The 16,338-nt window shown below is 52.5% G+C and overlaps 1 protein-coding gene across 1 annotated transcript in view; it reads left to right on the forward strand.

Annotated features, from left to right (window-relative positions):
• Positions 1 to 16,338, forward strand: part of CDH23 (cadherin related 23) — a 414,708-nt gene that overhangs the window by 110,124 nt on the left and 288,246 nt on the right. The window contains exon 4 of the mRNA XM_027587690.2: positions 15,738 to 15,880. Within this exon, the coding sequence (XP_027443491.2) occupies positions 15,738 to 15,880 (143 nt within the window). The remainder of the gene's footprint in view (positions 1 to 15,737; positions 15,881 to 16,338) is intronic.

The raw sequence follows: 16,338 nt of genomic DNA on the forward strand, positions 1-16,338 counted from the left end.
ACAGGAGCCATTTTGGAGGGGTGAGGCCATCACTTGGGCACCTTTAGATTTCTCCTGCCTTCCATCCAACACCACTAACTCACCAGCATCCTGTCCATGGCACACCCCTAGGAAACACCAGTCACCTGAGGTCCCCAGTCAAATAAACAGACTTGCACAGTTTGGGGCACATAGTTGAAGTCCAATCCTCCAAGCTTGACATCAGCCTCAGCACCCAGTTACCAGGTAAGTGCTTTGACTGAACCATAGTGGTGGTGGTTGATTTGACTGAGTTGCTGTGGGAGGAGTTGGGTTTTCTTTTACAACCTAAACTAGGGTCACAGTCTATGTCCTTCTATTGTGATGTAGCCAGAAACATTACATTTTGTTTTCTGAGATTGTCTTGATACAATCAGTGCAATCTGTGGGAGGAAGGTGTACAGGAAAGTTGATGGGTGGGGGAGATACATTTTGGAAGAGATGAGGTAGAAAAGCACTGACTTGTGACAGAAGAGAGCAGGATTTTAGTTCTGACTTGTCACTGTGTGTGGCACTTTGACCAGCCCCACCCATCCTGGGCCTCTGTGTCCTTGTAAGCAACCTGAGGGCACTTCATGACGTCTGCGGCCCCATCCAGCTCTGATACTCTGTGATTCCCACTGGAGCCAAAGGACCCCCTTCTCCACTGGAGCATGGGCAAGTCCTGGCCACCATGCCCCCAGAAAGCCACACTCAGGGGCTCTTCGGCTCACTGTGCCCAGCTCCCCACAGTGCCACGTCAGCCTTGGTTAGGTGGGGATGGGAAGGCAGCCAGTGGCTCCTGTTTTTGCCCGGTGGGAGGTAGGATACTTTCATTGGCATCCTGCCATGCTCCCTGACCTGCTCTGGGGGGACATGGTCTTCTAGGAACTGCTCACCTGACCCCTGACAGTCTGTAGTGAAATGTAGGACCTAGAGGGAATGAAGCACATGTCCTCTACCTCCCTTTCTAGGCCTCTTGATGAGATTTCCCAGAACAATATTAAGAGGGAAGACTCAGAGAAAGAGAAAAGAAAGAGGCCAGAGTCTTGCCCACAAGTTTCCAAAGTGAATTACACCCCCATCCAGAGAATTGGTATACTGTAAACCATGGTGTGACATGGTATGTAGGTAGCCAATCCCTGGGCGGTTCCTTCTAAAAGGCAAGGGAACCCCTCTGCAACCCACCCCAACTCTCCACTTACTACTTCCCACCTCCCAACCACTCACGTACACCATTTCAATGATGTGGGGCCTGAGCGCTTCCACCTCTGTTCGCAGAGGACTAGGAGGAAGAATCCTCATTCCAATGGAAAGAGGACCTCCAAGGACTCCATAAGTTTGCCCTCTGCCTAATTAAAAACTAAACAGACCTAATTAAAGAACATCCTTCCCAGTTAGACAGGCACCAGGCAGGTTGCCCACTGGGAAAGCCGTCTGCCCCTCAAAACAAGGACAGCAGGTACTCCTTGGAATGTGCCCAGTAGAGACTGGGGATGGAATCCTTTTAGCGTTACAAAACCCACACTCCTGCAAATTCTAGAATCAAATCACATTGTGTTTACACAGTAATTCATCGTTCATTGATTTATATATCCATTCCTTCACTCACTCACTCACTCACTCACTCACTCACTCATTTGTTCAGTAGACACTGACCAAAGGCCTGTCCTGTGCCAGGCACTGTGCGAGGCTTTGGGGACACAGCAGGCAGCAGGAACCATAGTCTTTGCCCTCAGGGAGCTCATAGTCAGGTGGTAGATTCAGACCAGAAGATTGGCAACTAATGAGGACAGAGTGTGTGAAGTGCTTTGGTTGGGATCTGCTGGGTGGGGGTGGGGGTGGGGGATTGAAGCCTTTTGGGGATGTCTGGGATTTATGAAGTGTTTCCTCTCATGTGTTCTGGCTTCACTCTTGCCATAAGCTTCTGAGGCAGCAATGAGGTCAGTGAGGTGGCAAGACTTGCTTAGGTTACACAGATGGGGCCAGGAGTGGGACCTGGGCCTCTGACTCCAGTTCCAGGAGCCCACCCTGGATGACCCTGGACTCTTCACTCAACTGTGCTGAACTGTAGTTCCTTCATCATTAAGAGTATGTAGCCACTGGCCAGCCCACTGCCAGAGGGTGTGGTGGCAGAGGACCTGGAATGAATGGCTAGGAAAGCACTTCCTAAATGTTGAGCACCATACACATGTTTAGAGTTATTATGATTACTAGTTCAGTGTGTCAGGTGCTTAGGATTTGGCTTCTGTGAAAAGCTGCTCAGCTGATGTCCTCCTTAGAGGCCCAAGTTCCTACCTCATGAAGCAGTGACTTATAACCTGGTGGGGAAATGGGCTGATTCATCTGGAAGAGAGGTCTCAGACTTTGTAGTCATGTGTTCCCCACCATGACAGAGATTTTCATATGCTCCTTGAATGAAAACAGCTTATTCATTTATTTGTTCTTTTACTCTTTGTTCATTTGCTCATCCGTCCACCCAACCATCATTCCTTCCATCTATCCATCCATCCATTTATCCATCCTCTACCCACCCACCCATCCACCCACCCATCTACCCACCCATCTGTCTACCCACCTATCCATCCACCCACCCATCCACCCATCCACCCATCCACCCATCCACCCATCCATCCATCCATCCATCCATCCATCCATCCATCCACCCATCCACCCATCCACCCATCCACCCATCCACCCATCCACCCACCCACCCACCCATCCATCCATCCACCCATCCATTCACCCACCCAACAACCCATCCACCCACCCACCCATCCATCCATCCATCCACACCCCCCCACCCCACCAAAAAAGATGTATCTCAAGTAAAGCTAGCCAGAAAAATTCCTGGCCCAATGTTTCCTCAATTATTATTTCCTGAACCACTTATATCCTTTGAGATGTTCTTGAAAGAAAGGGTTTCTTGGCCAGATAAATCTGGGGAAAGCTCTAGCTACCACCTGTAGAGTTTCAGCATGCGTGTTAACGTAAGAAAAGCTCTAGAGGTCCTGCAGGAAGGAACCCTGGTTACATTTCTCTAAGGCAGTGTTCCCTAGACCTCTTTGACCAAGGAGTGCATTTTCATGGCGTACCCATTAGCATCTTAGAGAATGAATGGTTCGTGAAATACACTTTAGGGAGCATTCCTTTAGGCATAAAATCTTTTTTAAATTAGAATGACTTGCATGGAATATTCATAAGATCTATTACTTATGTACCTGCATTTTTACATAGGAATGACTCAGCGTTTAGCACTTTCTTGACACATGATTGAACACATTAGGACAGATAGCGCTCTCTGGTGATATATTGTCATTGACAGGAGCTAGCGGACGGACTCAGATTATTTTAAGTGGTCACTTTTCAGAGAGCTTTGATCTTTCCCTTTTGTGAACAGTGGAAGTTATTGTTTATTGCTTTTCATTGACCTTTCTATGAATTGAAAAAACAAAGGACCAATCTAATTATAATTGTATGTAAAGTGAGAGTAAACAGGCTCAGAGTGAGGACCTGACCTTATCTTCTCTCTCATTATGGGCTTGAAATTTAGCGTATGGATTCTGTGCTACGACTTTTAGCTGCTCAAAGACCTTTGGGGCAAGTCTCCTGATTTTCATCTATGTTCTGGTTAAAGGAATATGTAGAATATGACTCTTGGATATTTGGTATTACTAAACCCCCAGAGGAGGGAAGTCCCCTGTGACTTGTTTGGGATCAGTACTGAAGAAAAACATTGTCTTCAGGGTCAGATGGGCCTGGATTTGAATTCTGACCCCACCTCTTCCTAGCTCTGTGATCTTGGGCAAATTGCTAAACTCCTCTGAGACTCAGTCTCCTCCTTTGAGTGTGGGAAATACCTTTCTCACAGGTGCATGGTAAATATCAAAGGAGATTGTGTGTGTGAAGTGCTTAACAGAGTACCTGTCATACAATAAGTGCTCAATAAATGGTAGCTAGTGGCAAGGCGGGGACTAGGGTGAGGCAGGTGAGGCACCCGGGGCACAACATTTTAGGGGACACTCTGAGACTTATACAAGTATGGGGTCAGCCCGGAGAGTGAGTGCCATCTTATACCTTGCTTTCTGTGTGCCTCTCTTGTCTCGTGCCCTGGCTAGCGGGATGCTGTCAGTGTGATTGTTCTCAGGCACCGAGGGCCTGGAAGGCCTCTGATGAGCGAGAGAGATCTTTGCTCACCTAGAGAACAGCCCCACCCCCTGTAATGGCCTCCCCACCTGAGGCAGCAGGTACACCCGCTGGGAGGGCTGGCTCCAGATGAATAAAGGTGTAACTGGGGAGAGATGGAACTGAGGGATTAGCCCAGGGGAAAGGCCAAGGGGCTTGCTCACCTGGGGCCCTTCAAGGGCAGGAACCACTATGGAGGCCCTCCCCTCTGGCCCCGGAGTAGGGGGCAGGGCCTCTGCCAGCTGGGCTGGACCCCCACTTCCCTGTCAAAACTCTTTAAAACACAAACACTGTCAAGAGCGGCATTTGCATAAATCTCATTAGAAAAAGTGCAAGTTTCATAAATCTTGTGATAAATTAGTACGATATCATTCTCAACGTGATGTATTAATTTTAGGGCAAAATGAATGGTGCTGTGATCATTGTGGGTAATTATGAGTCTCCTCAAAGAGGAAGTGATTTCTGGAGGGACTTTTCTGGCCCCCTGCACAGCGGGGGGTGGGAGGGAGAGCAGGGGTGAGGGGAAGGGTGTCTTTCTCACCTGCTTCCTGGTGACACCTTTATTAGGTTCTTAGTAGTATCCTTTTCTGCTGTTGAGAGGTGAAAAGAAGCAGCCCCTGCCCTTAGGCTCTGGCTAAGGGATGGGGGCACAGGAGGGATTGGGATTCTGAAGTCAGGCCTTTAGGTCCAAATTCCCTTTGAAAAGAATTTTAGGTGACTAGGACCTGGAATCTGATGTGCAGCCAGGCCCGACACCCAGTGGACTAAAATACCCTATCGTTAGCCTCAGAGGAAAGGGACTCGCTGGGGATGGCAGCTGGTTAGCAGAGTCCGACCCCCTCCTTCACCTTCACAGTGCGGGGGGGCGGGGGGAGTTTGTTGGCAGCGATGACAGGTAATGTTAGCAGGACCTCCTTCGGAGCTGGGGGAATGTGAATGTTGACCAGGGCACAAGCTTGGGCAGAAGGGGAGGGCCAGGGTCCCCGTGAGCACGAAGGAGTCAGCCCGTGCCTGCAAGTGTTTGGATAATCTCTTTGTGAGTGAGCCTTTAAAGGCCTGCAGTGCTCTGTTTATTTTAATGATAATGTCAAGTTCAATTTGCCGACATTTTTCCACATTTCCTTTTGTAAAGTTAATTGAACAGTTCAATGAATTGAAAAGTTTCAGGAGAAGGGAAAAAATGTACCCACCCCACTATTATCACTGTTATTAAATCTGGTAACTACCGCTTGGCACTCCAGGCCCCTGTGACAGGACTTCAGCCCCCCTGGGCCTGGGAGCGGCAGCAAGGACTCGGGAAAGTCAAACCGAGCATTCTGGAGCCTCTTGATTCATGGCTCTTTCTTGTTCAGGCTGCTATTCCTGGGTAGAAAAGAGGCCAGCCCGGATCCTGGCTGTCAGGCCCCACAGGTCAGGCTGCTTCCCCCAATGTCTCCCGGGAAAGTACGTGGTGTGGCAAATGGGACCATAGTCTTGGAGGCATTTGAACCGGATGGGACTTGGATGTTGGGAGGCGAAGGAGTACCGGGAGCCCTAGACTGATCAAGTCTCAGCCCTGCTGCCTGTAGCTGCTAGCTGGGCGGCTGTGGACTCGTCACGGAACTGCTCAGCCCTGCTTTCTCCTATGTAAAGGAGTTTGCTGGCCTCATCAAGAGTGTGAACGTGGCATGTGTACAGCCCCCCCCCCCCCCGCCACCGCCCCATCCCCTGCTCACAGCAGGTGTCTAATGGATCACAGTGCTTTGTCCTGCTGAACCCATGCAGCCTCAAGATCCTTCTGTGGAACCACGACTTGGGGACTGGCCCAGCACATGAAGCGAGGCCCACTTGCCAGGCTTGGAGTTGATTCTCCCCAAGGACCTCTGTGCTTTGGCCATTGATGTCAGCCCCTTCGTGGTGTCCACGGGGAAAGGGAGGTGGAGAGGGAGGGGACCCCCCCGCCACGGTCACACAGGACCACACAGGAAGTTGTGGCTGAGCGCCAGCCCTGTTAGTTCTAGGCCTGACCGCTTCCTGCTGTCTTACTATAAAGGGATGTCACTGAGACTGTCTTCCTCTCGAAGTATCTTCTGTGCCCTTTGGTCCTGTGTCCCATGTCCTCCTGCCGAGTGCTCAACCTGGGCCACAGCCCGTGAAGCAGGGCAAAGGGCAAGACTGCAGTTCTTCATCCGTCTGTCTGGACGGTGATGAGACCCTGAACCCACGCTCGTACTTCCCCCGTGTGCCTGGGAACCACCACGGAAAGCGTGTGGCATAATGGGTGTGCAGGTGTGCCCACTGGGATGGTGGCTCCAGGAGGGCACAGACTTCTGTCTGTTTGGTTCATGGTTGTATCGCCAGTGCCTAGAGCAGGGCCTCAGGCAGTGTTTGTTGAATGAATGAAGGAAGGACTGTAACGGCATCATGGGGATCAGAGGAGTCACTGAACAATCCCAGTTCGGTCATGTGCTAGGCGTGTGACTTCAGGCAAGTAATGTAACCTCTCTGTGACTCATTAGGTTATAGGGGCTGAGAGCACGTCAGCGTCTGTTGCTGGGCCTGGCAGCCCTTGGCAATGATGATTTTATGTGTCTGTTGTGCCAGAAGTGGAACAGCTCTGAGTTTCTGAGACTCTGGACCGGGTTCTTCAAATCTTTAATGTCCGATCTATCCTCTTGGGCTTTATTACTTTAAGATAACAATAACACAGGGCTCCTCCTCTTCCCTGCCACCAAAACCTCTGGTTTATATCATCCTGCTCTGTTTAATGCCTCCTTCTTCTCTGCTGAATTAGCTTGTCCCCTTGGCCATCAGACACCTGTGTGCCCAGGTGAGCCACCCGACTCTGACTCTCAGGAGGGAATTGCCATCTTGCTGGCATGTGATAGTGGGCAATGGAAAGCCAGAGTGGTGGGAGGGAGTCCCCATGGTCCCTGCCTCAAGGATACTCACCTTCAGCCCAGCCGAGTAACCCCCGGGGTCCAGGGCATCCTAAAATATGGAGGAGCCTAAAACATGGAGGGGGTTTGGGGGCCTCCGTGGGGGTCAGTCTCTGTGGGGTGTGGAGAGGGCAGTGTTTAGCTGCTCAGATTAGGGCTTGGATAACAGGCTTTGTGATAAAAAAAACCATGAGGGTGGTGGAGGGAACACTAATTCTGAGTCAGACAGACTTGAGTTCAAAACCTCACTCTGCCATCTCCTAGCTGTGTGACCTTGGGTGGGTCACTTTACCCCTCTGAGCCTCACTCTTCTCGTCCATATAGTGGGGATGCTAACCCCTTTTGGGGGGTCATGATGAGAAATAGATGACAGTGAGAATGAATGAAAACCACTGAGCAGAGTGCCAGGCAAACATGGGTGCTTAATGAATGCTAGCTTCCTTTCCCCCCAGACAGTTCATGCCGTCTACTCTGAGTGGACCAAGCTGCAGGAGAGAGAGGACGTGAAGATGGCTTCTGGGTTCTGGAGACAGAGACAATGCCCTTTATCCAGAGCAAGGGTTTTCTGATGAGGGTGAGGACCTGGGTCAGCGCAGGCAGGCTCGGAGCCACCTGACTCTCAGGAGAGGGGTCCATGTCAGAACTCACTCTGTCTTCCCCCAGGTGGGTGAACCACCTAGGACAACAACAACAAAACCCAAACAAAAATCAGCTCCTCTGAGGTCAAACCAAGTTCAAGCTCCTGGGGGGGATTAGGAGGAAGGAGCCTGACGGAAGGCAGGAGAATGGGGAGGGTGAACCTGAGACAAATGAGATTATCCACAGGAATCAAGGCACTTAACCGGGCTGTCTGATCCCAGAGGAGAGACAAATGATATTGCAGGCTCCAAGGCCAGCCCCAGCTCTGGGGGGCTCATCCCAGGGGAGAGTGGGGAGGGCAGGCACTCCTGGCTCTGCAGCTATGCCCCTCGGGACCAGGAGGAGAAGGGTGGGCATGGGGCTTGTGAGGCAGGCTCTATGGTGATGGGGAGCAGGGAGTGGTTATTCTCAGAAAGACCTGGTCATAACCCATGGCTTCTCATCTGGGGCTGGGGGCCGCCGTCTGCTACTCCTTGACTCAGCCACTCCCAATGCACTCCCCAATCCCCATGTCCCAAGCAGCTGTCTCCCAGCCAGGACCCCTGCTTCTCCCTCTGCACGATATGGGGCTTTGTCTGCATGGTTCTCACTTTAGCCACAACTAGCCCGTGTTTCTGAGTTCGCCCGTAGGCTCCAAGCCTGATTCTCTCCCTTCCAGGGAGAGAATCCCTTCTCTCCCTGGCCCTGAGCCCAGTAGGAGCGGACTGCAAGATCCTTGGCCCCTGGATGGGAAGGGACAGTAGGTCAAGGCTGATGTGAAGTCCTTTTCGGTTTAAGATTGGCTGGTAGTGGCCGCATATAACCTAGTGTTGCGAAGGATTCTGAAGTTGAATATAGACTTACAGAAATGGGAGCTGTGATTGATTAGTAGTGTCTGCTCGGGCAACAGAAGGACCTGGCTAGCTCCTGGGCCCCCGAGAAAAGTGACAGTCCCTCCTGGAGCGGTGGGGTGATTTGAAAGCATGTCCCAAGACTTCAGCCTCCATCTTCAGGGGGTGATGCCCTCTCTGTGCTGCACAGAGGTATGAGCAGTGGCTCAGGGAGCGCCGAGGGGAGAGAACTTTGTGACCAGAGTGGCACTAGCAGCATGCATTTACAGATGACGGGGATTGAGGGGTGGTGGGAGGCAGAGCCGCCTTCCAGGCTGACGAGCAACAGGAGTCCACGCGTGGGAGCACGCGGAACCCTGGTGTGTTTGAGGGCTGGCGGCCGCCCGGCGGGCTGAGGCCAGGGACGCAGTGGGACTGTGACCCACCAGGGAGTCGAGCACAGGTTGGGGGGCATCGGCCATCTCAGGAAGGAGTTGGGTTGAAATCTGTGGGTACCACGGAGGTGTCTGAGCGGGGTGGGCACAATCGGAGGCTTGCTGTAGGAAGAAGATGCTGCCGCTGCCAGGGGGAAGCACCGCGTGCTCTCTGGCCCTTCATCCGTTCTGTGGCTCCTGCTCTGTGTTTGGGGAATGGACAGCTTTCATCTTCCCCCATCCAGAGTAAATAAGAGGGCTCGCAGCTGCCACTGCCCTGCCTGAGCTTCTGGCCCACCCCTCATCTAGCGGGCAAAACTCACAGCTCTCCAGGAGAGCATGACACGCCAGTCCCAGCCCTCCCCCCTCGGCGCAAATAACAACAATAATAGTAATAGCAGTCATCTCAGCGATCAGCGTGGGCCCAGCACGGCTGCCGGGAAAGCTGTGATTGTCCACCCCTTGCCTGGAAGATGGACGGGGCCTACTGCTGAGGGACTGAGGCCACCACGGAGATGTGTCACCAGCCCTGTGCGTCTCGGGGGCATTTGTAGCCTACTGAGTGGATCCCCACCCCAACCAGGGCCCCTGGGCTGCAGGATGGGGTACATGGCACCCAGGGTGAGATATACTGCCTAGGATGGGGTACCCGGCCTCAAGGATGGGTCCACAACCCGGGGGTTGGGGTCCATGGGCCAGGATGGGGTAGATGGCCGCAGTATAGGGTGTAATACTCCAGGGCAGACGACGTTACCCCAGGATGGGGTACAAGGCCACAGGATAGAGTTCATGGCCCCAGGTTGGAGTACACTGCTCAAGAATGGGATGCAGGGCTAGTTCGTGAGAGACTGGACCCCCCCAGCCAGTACCCAGCTATGATTCTGCCTGCATCCAAAAGCAAGCACTACTGGTTTGGACATTATGAGGTTTTGATTAGCCATGCTTTTTCCTATCCATTAGTACACATAATTAGGAATTAACTGGCTATACTCTCTCCCCTCGCTGTGGCTCACAGATCTACATGACTTTGGGGTCTCTTGTCACCTAGCACCTCTAGACAGTTGGCAGGACTCATTTGTTTACCCAGCGGCTCTTTATTGAGATGCCAGCCCCTGAGATGCCAGCCCCTGTGTTAGGTTTAGGGGTACAACAAGGAACATGACAGGCCAGGCCATGGCTCCTATGGAGCTAACACGGGTGTGCTTATATGACAGGCAGGGGGCTGGGGAAGGCAATCTACAAGTCAGGTGAACAAACACCATCAGCTCAGAGGAAGGAGAGCTGTGAGGACAGTGGCACAGGATGCAGGGACTCGGAGTGACGGGGCGTCCCTTTAGATAGACTCTCTCTGTATGATCAAGTATTGGGGAAGGCCTTTCTGAGAAGGTTACTCTTAGGCTGAGAGGGGAATAGTGAGGAAGCTGGCAGGTAGGGACATGTCCGGCAGAAGGCACAACCAGGGCAAAGGCCCTGGGGCAACCACAAACTGTTCAGGAACAGAAAGAGGGTCCAGGTCTGGGAGGGGTAAGCCCGGGAGCCTGTGCGAGATGCAGTGGGAGGGCGCTGCCTCAGGCCAGATGGTTGGGGCCTTGGACATAATCTGATTTAAGTTTGGGCTTTAAATTCTTTAATTGTGGTAAAATATAACAAAAAATTTTACCATCTTAACCATTTTTTAATGTACAGTTCTGGAGTGTTCAGTACATTCGTGTTGTCATGCAAGAGATCCCCAGAACTCTCTCCATCTTGCAAAACTGAAACTTTATACCCATTAGACAACAATTCTCCATTCTTCACCCCCGCCCCCGCATCCACCCTTCGACCTTTGGTCTCCGTGAATTTGACTACACTGGATATCTCATGTGAGAGGAATCATATAGCGTTTGTCCTTTTTTGGCTGGCTTATTTCACTCAGCCGAGTGTCCTCAAGGTTCACATGTTGCAGAGTGTGTCAGAATTCCCTTCCTTTTTAAGGCTGAATAATGAATAATATTCCTTTGTATGTATAGACCGCATGTTGTGGACTCATTCTTCCATCAGTGGACACGTGCGTTGCTTCTTGGTTTCGGCCGTCGTGAGTAACACTGCTACGGGCATGGGCGTGCGGTGACTTCAGCTCTTTAAAGTTCCACTTTCTCCCCATGAGGAGAGGCTTGGCCTCCGCCTGGGTTGGGTTGGCACAGAGTGGAGGGGGCCAGCCTTGCGGAGTTACCCTACCCCGGGAGGGTGGAGGTGGGGGCGCCAAGAACAGAGAGTTCTCCTGCAAGCACTGATTGAGCCAAGAGCCCTCAGACTGAGCCTTTAAATCATCCTGGGGCCGGAGGAGCTTTTCTCTGCATCTACAATGGGAGCCATAAACCAGGCTGACTTACAGACGGTACACACCGGTCCGGTTGTTTATGGCTGGCATCCTTCCTGATTGGTTGATGCCTGTGCTGTGCCCGTTGTTAAATATTTGAAGATCACCCTGCTGTAAAGCCGTCTCAGGACTTCCCAACCTGGCTGGGTGTCAGGGTCTCTTGCAGGGCGAGTGGGGCTGCTGTGTAAAAGTTCACACCCTGGGCTCCCCCCTCCACCCCCAGGGCCAACTGAGTCAGCAGGGCCTGGGGGTCTATACTGTTACTTCCTGGGTGATCCTGAGGCCACAATTTTAGGGGGTATCTTCTGTGGGTTCCCCCCCAAAGCAAGCCTGGTGATGAGGGTTCAAGTGCAAATCGTTTGTTGAAAAGGGGGTTCCAGGAAACCCAGGCGAGGAGTGAGGAGGTGAGACAGGTAGGTGAAGATGCAGGACCAACCAAGTCAGCACCCCAGGCCGCTGGGGGTGAGTCCCAGTGGGGAGCTCCGGGAGGCAGCGCACAGTACGCCTCTGCATTAGCCCCCCGAGAGGTGAGGGAGCTGGAGTGGTTACCTGCCCCACCTTTTTGTCCACTGCCTTGCATCAGTCATTCTTTGAGCAGTGCTGCTGGGGCTCTTAGTCCCTGGCATGTCCAGCCTGTCCGGGGTGGGGGGAGCAGGCGCTGATGGCCAGAACCCTCAGCAAAGAGTCCCAGGTTGGCACTCGGAGGTTGGGCTGGTGTGTGTGACAGTGGGATGTGCTGAGGCCTTGCGGGCCGGGTACCAGTAGCATCTGGGATGGAGGGCTGCCCAGCTCCCATCTCTCCACCGTGCAAGGGGTTGTCTGGCCCCGGTCAATCGCTGAGTATCCTTCCTACCCCTGAAAATCACTCTGGACCTCATCCACCGCTAGTGGGAATGTAAATGGTGCGGCTGCTGTGAAAAACAATCCATGGCTCCTTAATAGGTCGAATGTAGAATTACCCAGAACCCAGCAATTCCACTCCTCGTTCCTCGTTCCTGCCCACAAGTGTTCATGGCAGCGCAATTCACAATAAACAACCCAAAAATCTGTCAACAGATGAACGACTACAAAAAATGTGGTCTCTCCCTACAAGGAAATGTGACTCAGCCATAGGAAGGGATTACATACTATGTTATAATGTGGATGAACCTAGAAGACTTTATTCTGAGTGAAAGAAGCCAGACACAAAGACTAGCCCTCACAGCATCTCATTTATATGAAATATCCAGAACAGGCAAAATCAGAGAGACGTTCGGTGGCTTTGTGGTTGCCAGGGAGAGGGAGGGACGAATGGGGAGTTCTTGCTGAGTGGGTATGGGTTTCCTTTTGGGGGTGATGAAAATATTCTGGAAGCAGATCGTGGTGATGGTTGCACCACACTGTGAACATACCTAATATGGCTGAATTGTATATGTTAAAATGGTTAAAACGATGCATTTTGTGTTCTCTCTATTTTATCACCATTTTGGAAGAAAACACAACAAAATTCCAGGTATTTCACAGTCTGCGTCAGAGGGCATATTATCTGCTTCTCAGGTGGGAAGCAAACCTAGAGTGTGATGTGTGTACCCGAGGGCCCCACGGCCAGGGATGATTCTCCTGAGTGGCTGCAGCTAGGACCACTGGGCTCGAGTGCGGCCCCGCAGATTGGCCTCGTTCCTGCGTGACTGGTGCACACAGGGGTTGCTGGAAGGCTTCCTGGTGGAGAAATGAGCCCTGTGTCCAGGAGAAGCCAAAGCGAGGCCCAGCTTCTGCGGAGTGGCAGAACAGCCCTGGGCGGGGGAGTTTGTGCCCAGCTGGAAAATTGCAGGGCGTCTTGTCTTAAATATAATATTAAATCAGCACCTTTAATTAGTACACTTAGAAAAGGTCACTAGCAATTACCTGGGACACAAAGAAGGCATAAGCAGGCAAGAGCCTGTGAGGAAGCCGAAAAGGACCGCTTTGAGCAGCACATAATTGAGGGGAAAATGGATAAAAGTCCAGGAAATTATAGGGTGGGTGACAGCGGCTGATGGCCCCATCCATGTCCTGCCCAGTGCCCCCCTTCTTGGAAGGACCTGAGCATTGGGCCTGAGAGAGCCATTTGGGATATCGGGCCGAGTCGTATGACCTTGGCTGGAGGGCCAGCGTGGTCTTTTCCAGAATTTGGCCAGCAGAGAGCTTGGTCCCATATCCCCGAACTGGGCTGGATCCCGATGGTGGTTGGCAGGTGAAGCGTTCACTCCAGGGGGCCGCCATGGACGCGTCATTCTGTGCGCAGGCGGGACCGCTCGGGGTCTCAGGTTCTTCATATGGGCCCTCCCCAAAGCATTGGGAAATAGCTCAGGGCTCCTCAAACTTTGCCGCTAAAGCACACCTGAGGGGAACAGAAAGGAAATGTGCATCCCTGGAAGCCAAGGGGGAGGCTGGAAGTTCTTTTATAGCTTTGGGTTCCATTTTAAAAACTAAATTGTTACATTGTGTTCAGAAACCTCCCCGTTTATTTTAGTCTAAAGCGATTGCTTGCCACTGGACAACACAGATGCTTTGAGATGTGCTTCGTCTATCTATGGCTTCATATACCTCCTCCTTCCTCAACCAGAAGGAGCCTGGCACTGGGAGTCTGGAAATTTGGGTTCTAGCTATGGACTCTGTCCCCCACCATTGTACTTTGGGCAACTAGCGAAATGCCTTCCGCTTCTCCAGCTTTAAAATGGGAAGTTTGGGCTCCCCAAAAGGTCTCTGAGGTTGTTCCGACTCTGTTCCATGATTTTACTTCTCTTCCTCCTGCTTCTCGCCTCTTCCACAGCACCTTGGATGCTGCCATATCCTGCCCTGCCCTGTGACCTTGGAGAGAACGCTTTGCTTCTCTGATCCTCAGCTTCCTAACCTGTAAAGTGGGTAGAATACTGGCTACCAAAAGAGTTGCTGGGAGGATTTAATGTGGGAACCTGGGTGAATGAGCCGAGTACTCCATCCGGCATATCCGCAGAGCCCAGTGACTGCCCAGTATCTTCCTTTTCCAAGCGTCAGGCTTCCAGTTAGGGTCTGAGAGGGTCATGTGCATGGAAGTCCTGAATCTTGAGTTCACATACCAAGTGTTTGAGATGTGTCAGGTTGTGGAAACAAACAAGGGCTCTGGACCCAGAATGCCTGGGATCTGAATTCTAGCTCTGCCGTTTACTAACTGTGGGCCATGATCAATTACTTAATTACTCTTTGTGACACTGTGCACTCATGACATTTTGCACAGTTCCCGGAGGTGCAGGGACCTCCTGAAGCTAAGGCGGTCAGCCTGTCCAGTTGTCTGGGACCTTCTGGTTTTAGTATGCGTCCTGCCTGCGTCCCAGACAAACCAGGGGGTGGGTCACCCTGCCTGAAGCCTACCTAGGGAGGGCTGTGATCCCCGGGGGGGAAGGTGCCCTACACTAGGGCTTCTTAGGCAGGGCTGTAGGCCAGGCATCCTGGGGGCCTCTGGCCAGGGCTGTGTTTCCTGGGGAACAGGGACACCTCAGTCCTCTTCTTCTGAACAGAAACCACACCCTGCGCCCAGTTCTGGCCTCGATTTCCTGGAGGCTGGGCCACATCTTCCTAATCTCTGTTTACCTCAGCACTTAGCACAAGGCCAGCACCTAGTCACTGTTGGGTAAACGCCAAGTATCGTAATATGTTGTGAATTAGAAAGGGTGCTTCCATTTGCAAAAAGCAGAAATCCAACTCAACGGACTCAGGCCAAAGAAAAAAACGCGAGGCGAGGCAGATTTATTAGCTCATATAGCTGAGAAGTCCAGAGGTTTAAGCTAAACTCAGGCGCAGCTGGCGGCACGCCCTCAAACCTGCAGGAGTCTCTGTGCACCATTTGGCTCTGTTTTCCCCCTGCTGGCCTCGTTGGTGCCAGAGATGGGTGGCAACCCCGGTGGAAGGAGGGCTCCCCTTTCCCAGTGGTTCCAGCACAAATCCCAGGGTTGGCTTTGACTGGCTTGTTTGGGACCCGGGCTCATCCCTGAACCAATCACTGCGGCCAGGGAGATGGAATGGTCTGATTGGCTACGGCTGAGTTACGTGTCCACCCTGGAACAGAAGAATTGAAGGGGCCTGCCCACATCTGAGCCACGTGGAGGAGGGAGTCTCCACATTAACATCAGAATAAAAGGGGGACAGGGCCGGATCACAGCTGTCCGTTAGCCACCTAAAACATGGTGAGCCACAGTTCTCTGTGACGGGCACATACACGCCGTGACAAGTGGGCAGGGAAGGGCCAGGGGGCCTGGGTCAGAGCCCAGAGAGGCACAGTGACCTGCCGGCGGTCTGTGGGGTGGCGACTTCCGCTGGGATTCAGCCACCTTGGCAAGATGCTGAGGAGTAGACCGAACCGCCTGTAGTTGCCCTCTGATCTCTCCCATGGTTATTCCAGGTTCTTCTGTGACCCAGTTGCTGGCCCGAGACATGGACAATGACCCTCTGGTGTTCGGCGTGTCTGGGGAAGAGGCCTCTCGATTCTTTGCCGTAGAGCCTGACACAGGTGTGGTGTGGCTACGGCAGCCGCTGGACAGAGAGGTACGACCGGCCATACCCCTGCCCCAGTTCTTTCCTGGGGGGCAAAGGCAGACAGTGAGGGGAGGCTGGCTCCTCATCTTTTAGGGGCCTTCCTCTGAGGCCCCATCCTGACCCTGAAGTAGCATCTTCCTGCTGAAATGGCGTCCCTCTTCCAGGGCCAGTGCTGACATCAGACTTGGGGTTGGAATGGGGTGGTTGGGGTGTCTCCAAACAAGGGACAGCCCTGGACGGGCAAGAAGGACAATGACCCAGGGTTCATCCCCCATAGAATGGTGGCTCCGTGGTGTATACAGGTCTACCCCCCCCCCCCGGGAACAGTGTTCCCCTAAAGGACACTTTCCAGAGACCCGGGACTTGGTGACAAGGCAGCCCTTAGCAAATTAAGGTATGAGTTTGAAACCCCAACTTTTGTTTTCTCCTCACATTTGAAGAAGGGGCCACAGAGTTGTCTAGTGACT

This window comes from Zalophus californianus, chromosome 15 (genome assembly GCF_009762305.2).
Source record: "Zalophus californianus isolate mZalCal1 chromosome 15, mZalCal1.pri.v2, whole genome shotgun sequence".
Classification (NCBI taxonomy): Eukaryota; Metazoa; Chordata; class Mammalia; order Carnivora; family Otariidae; genus Zalophus; species Zalophus californianus.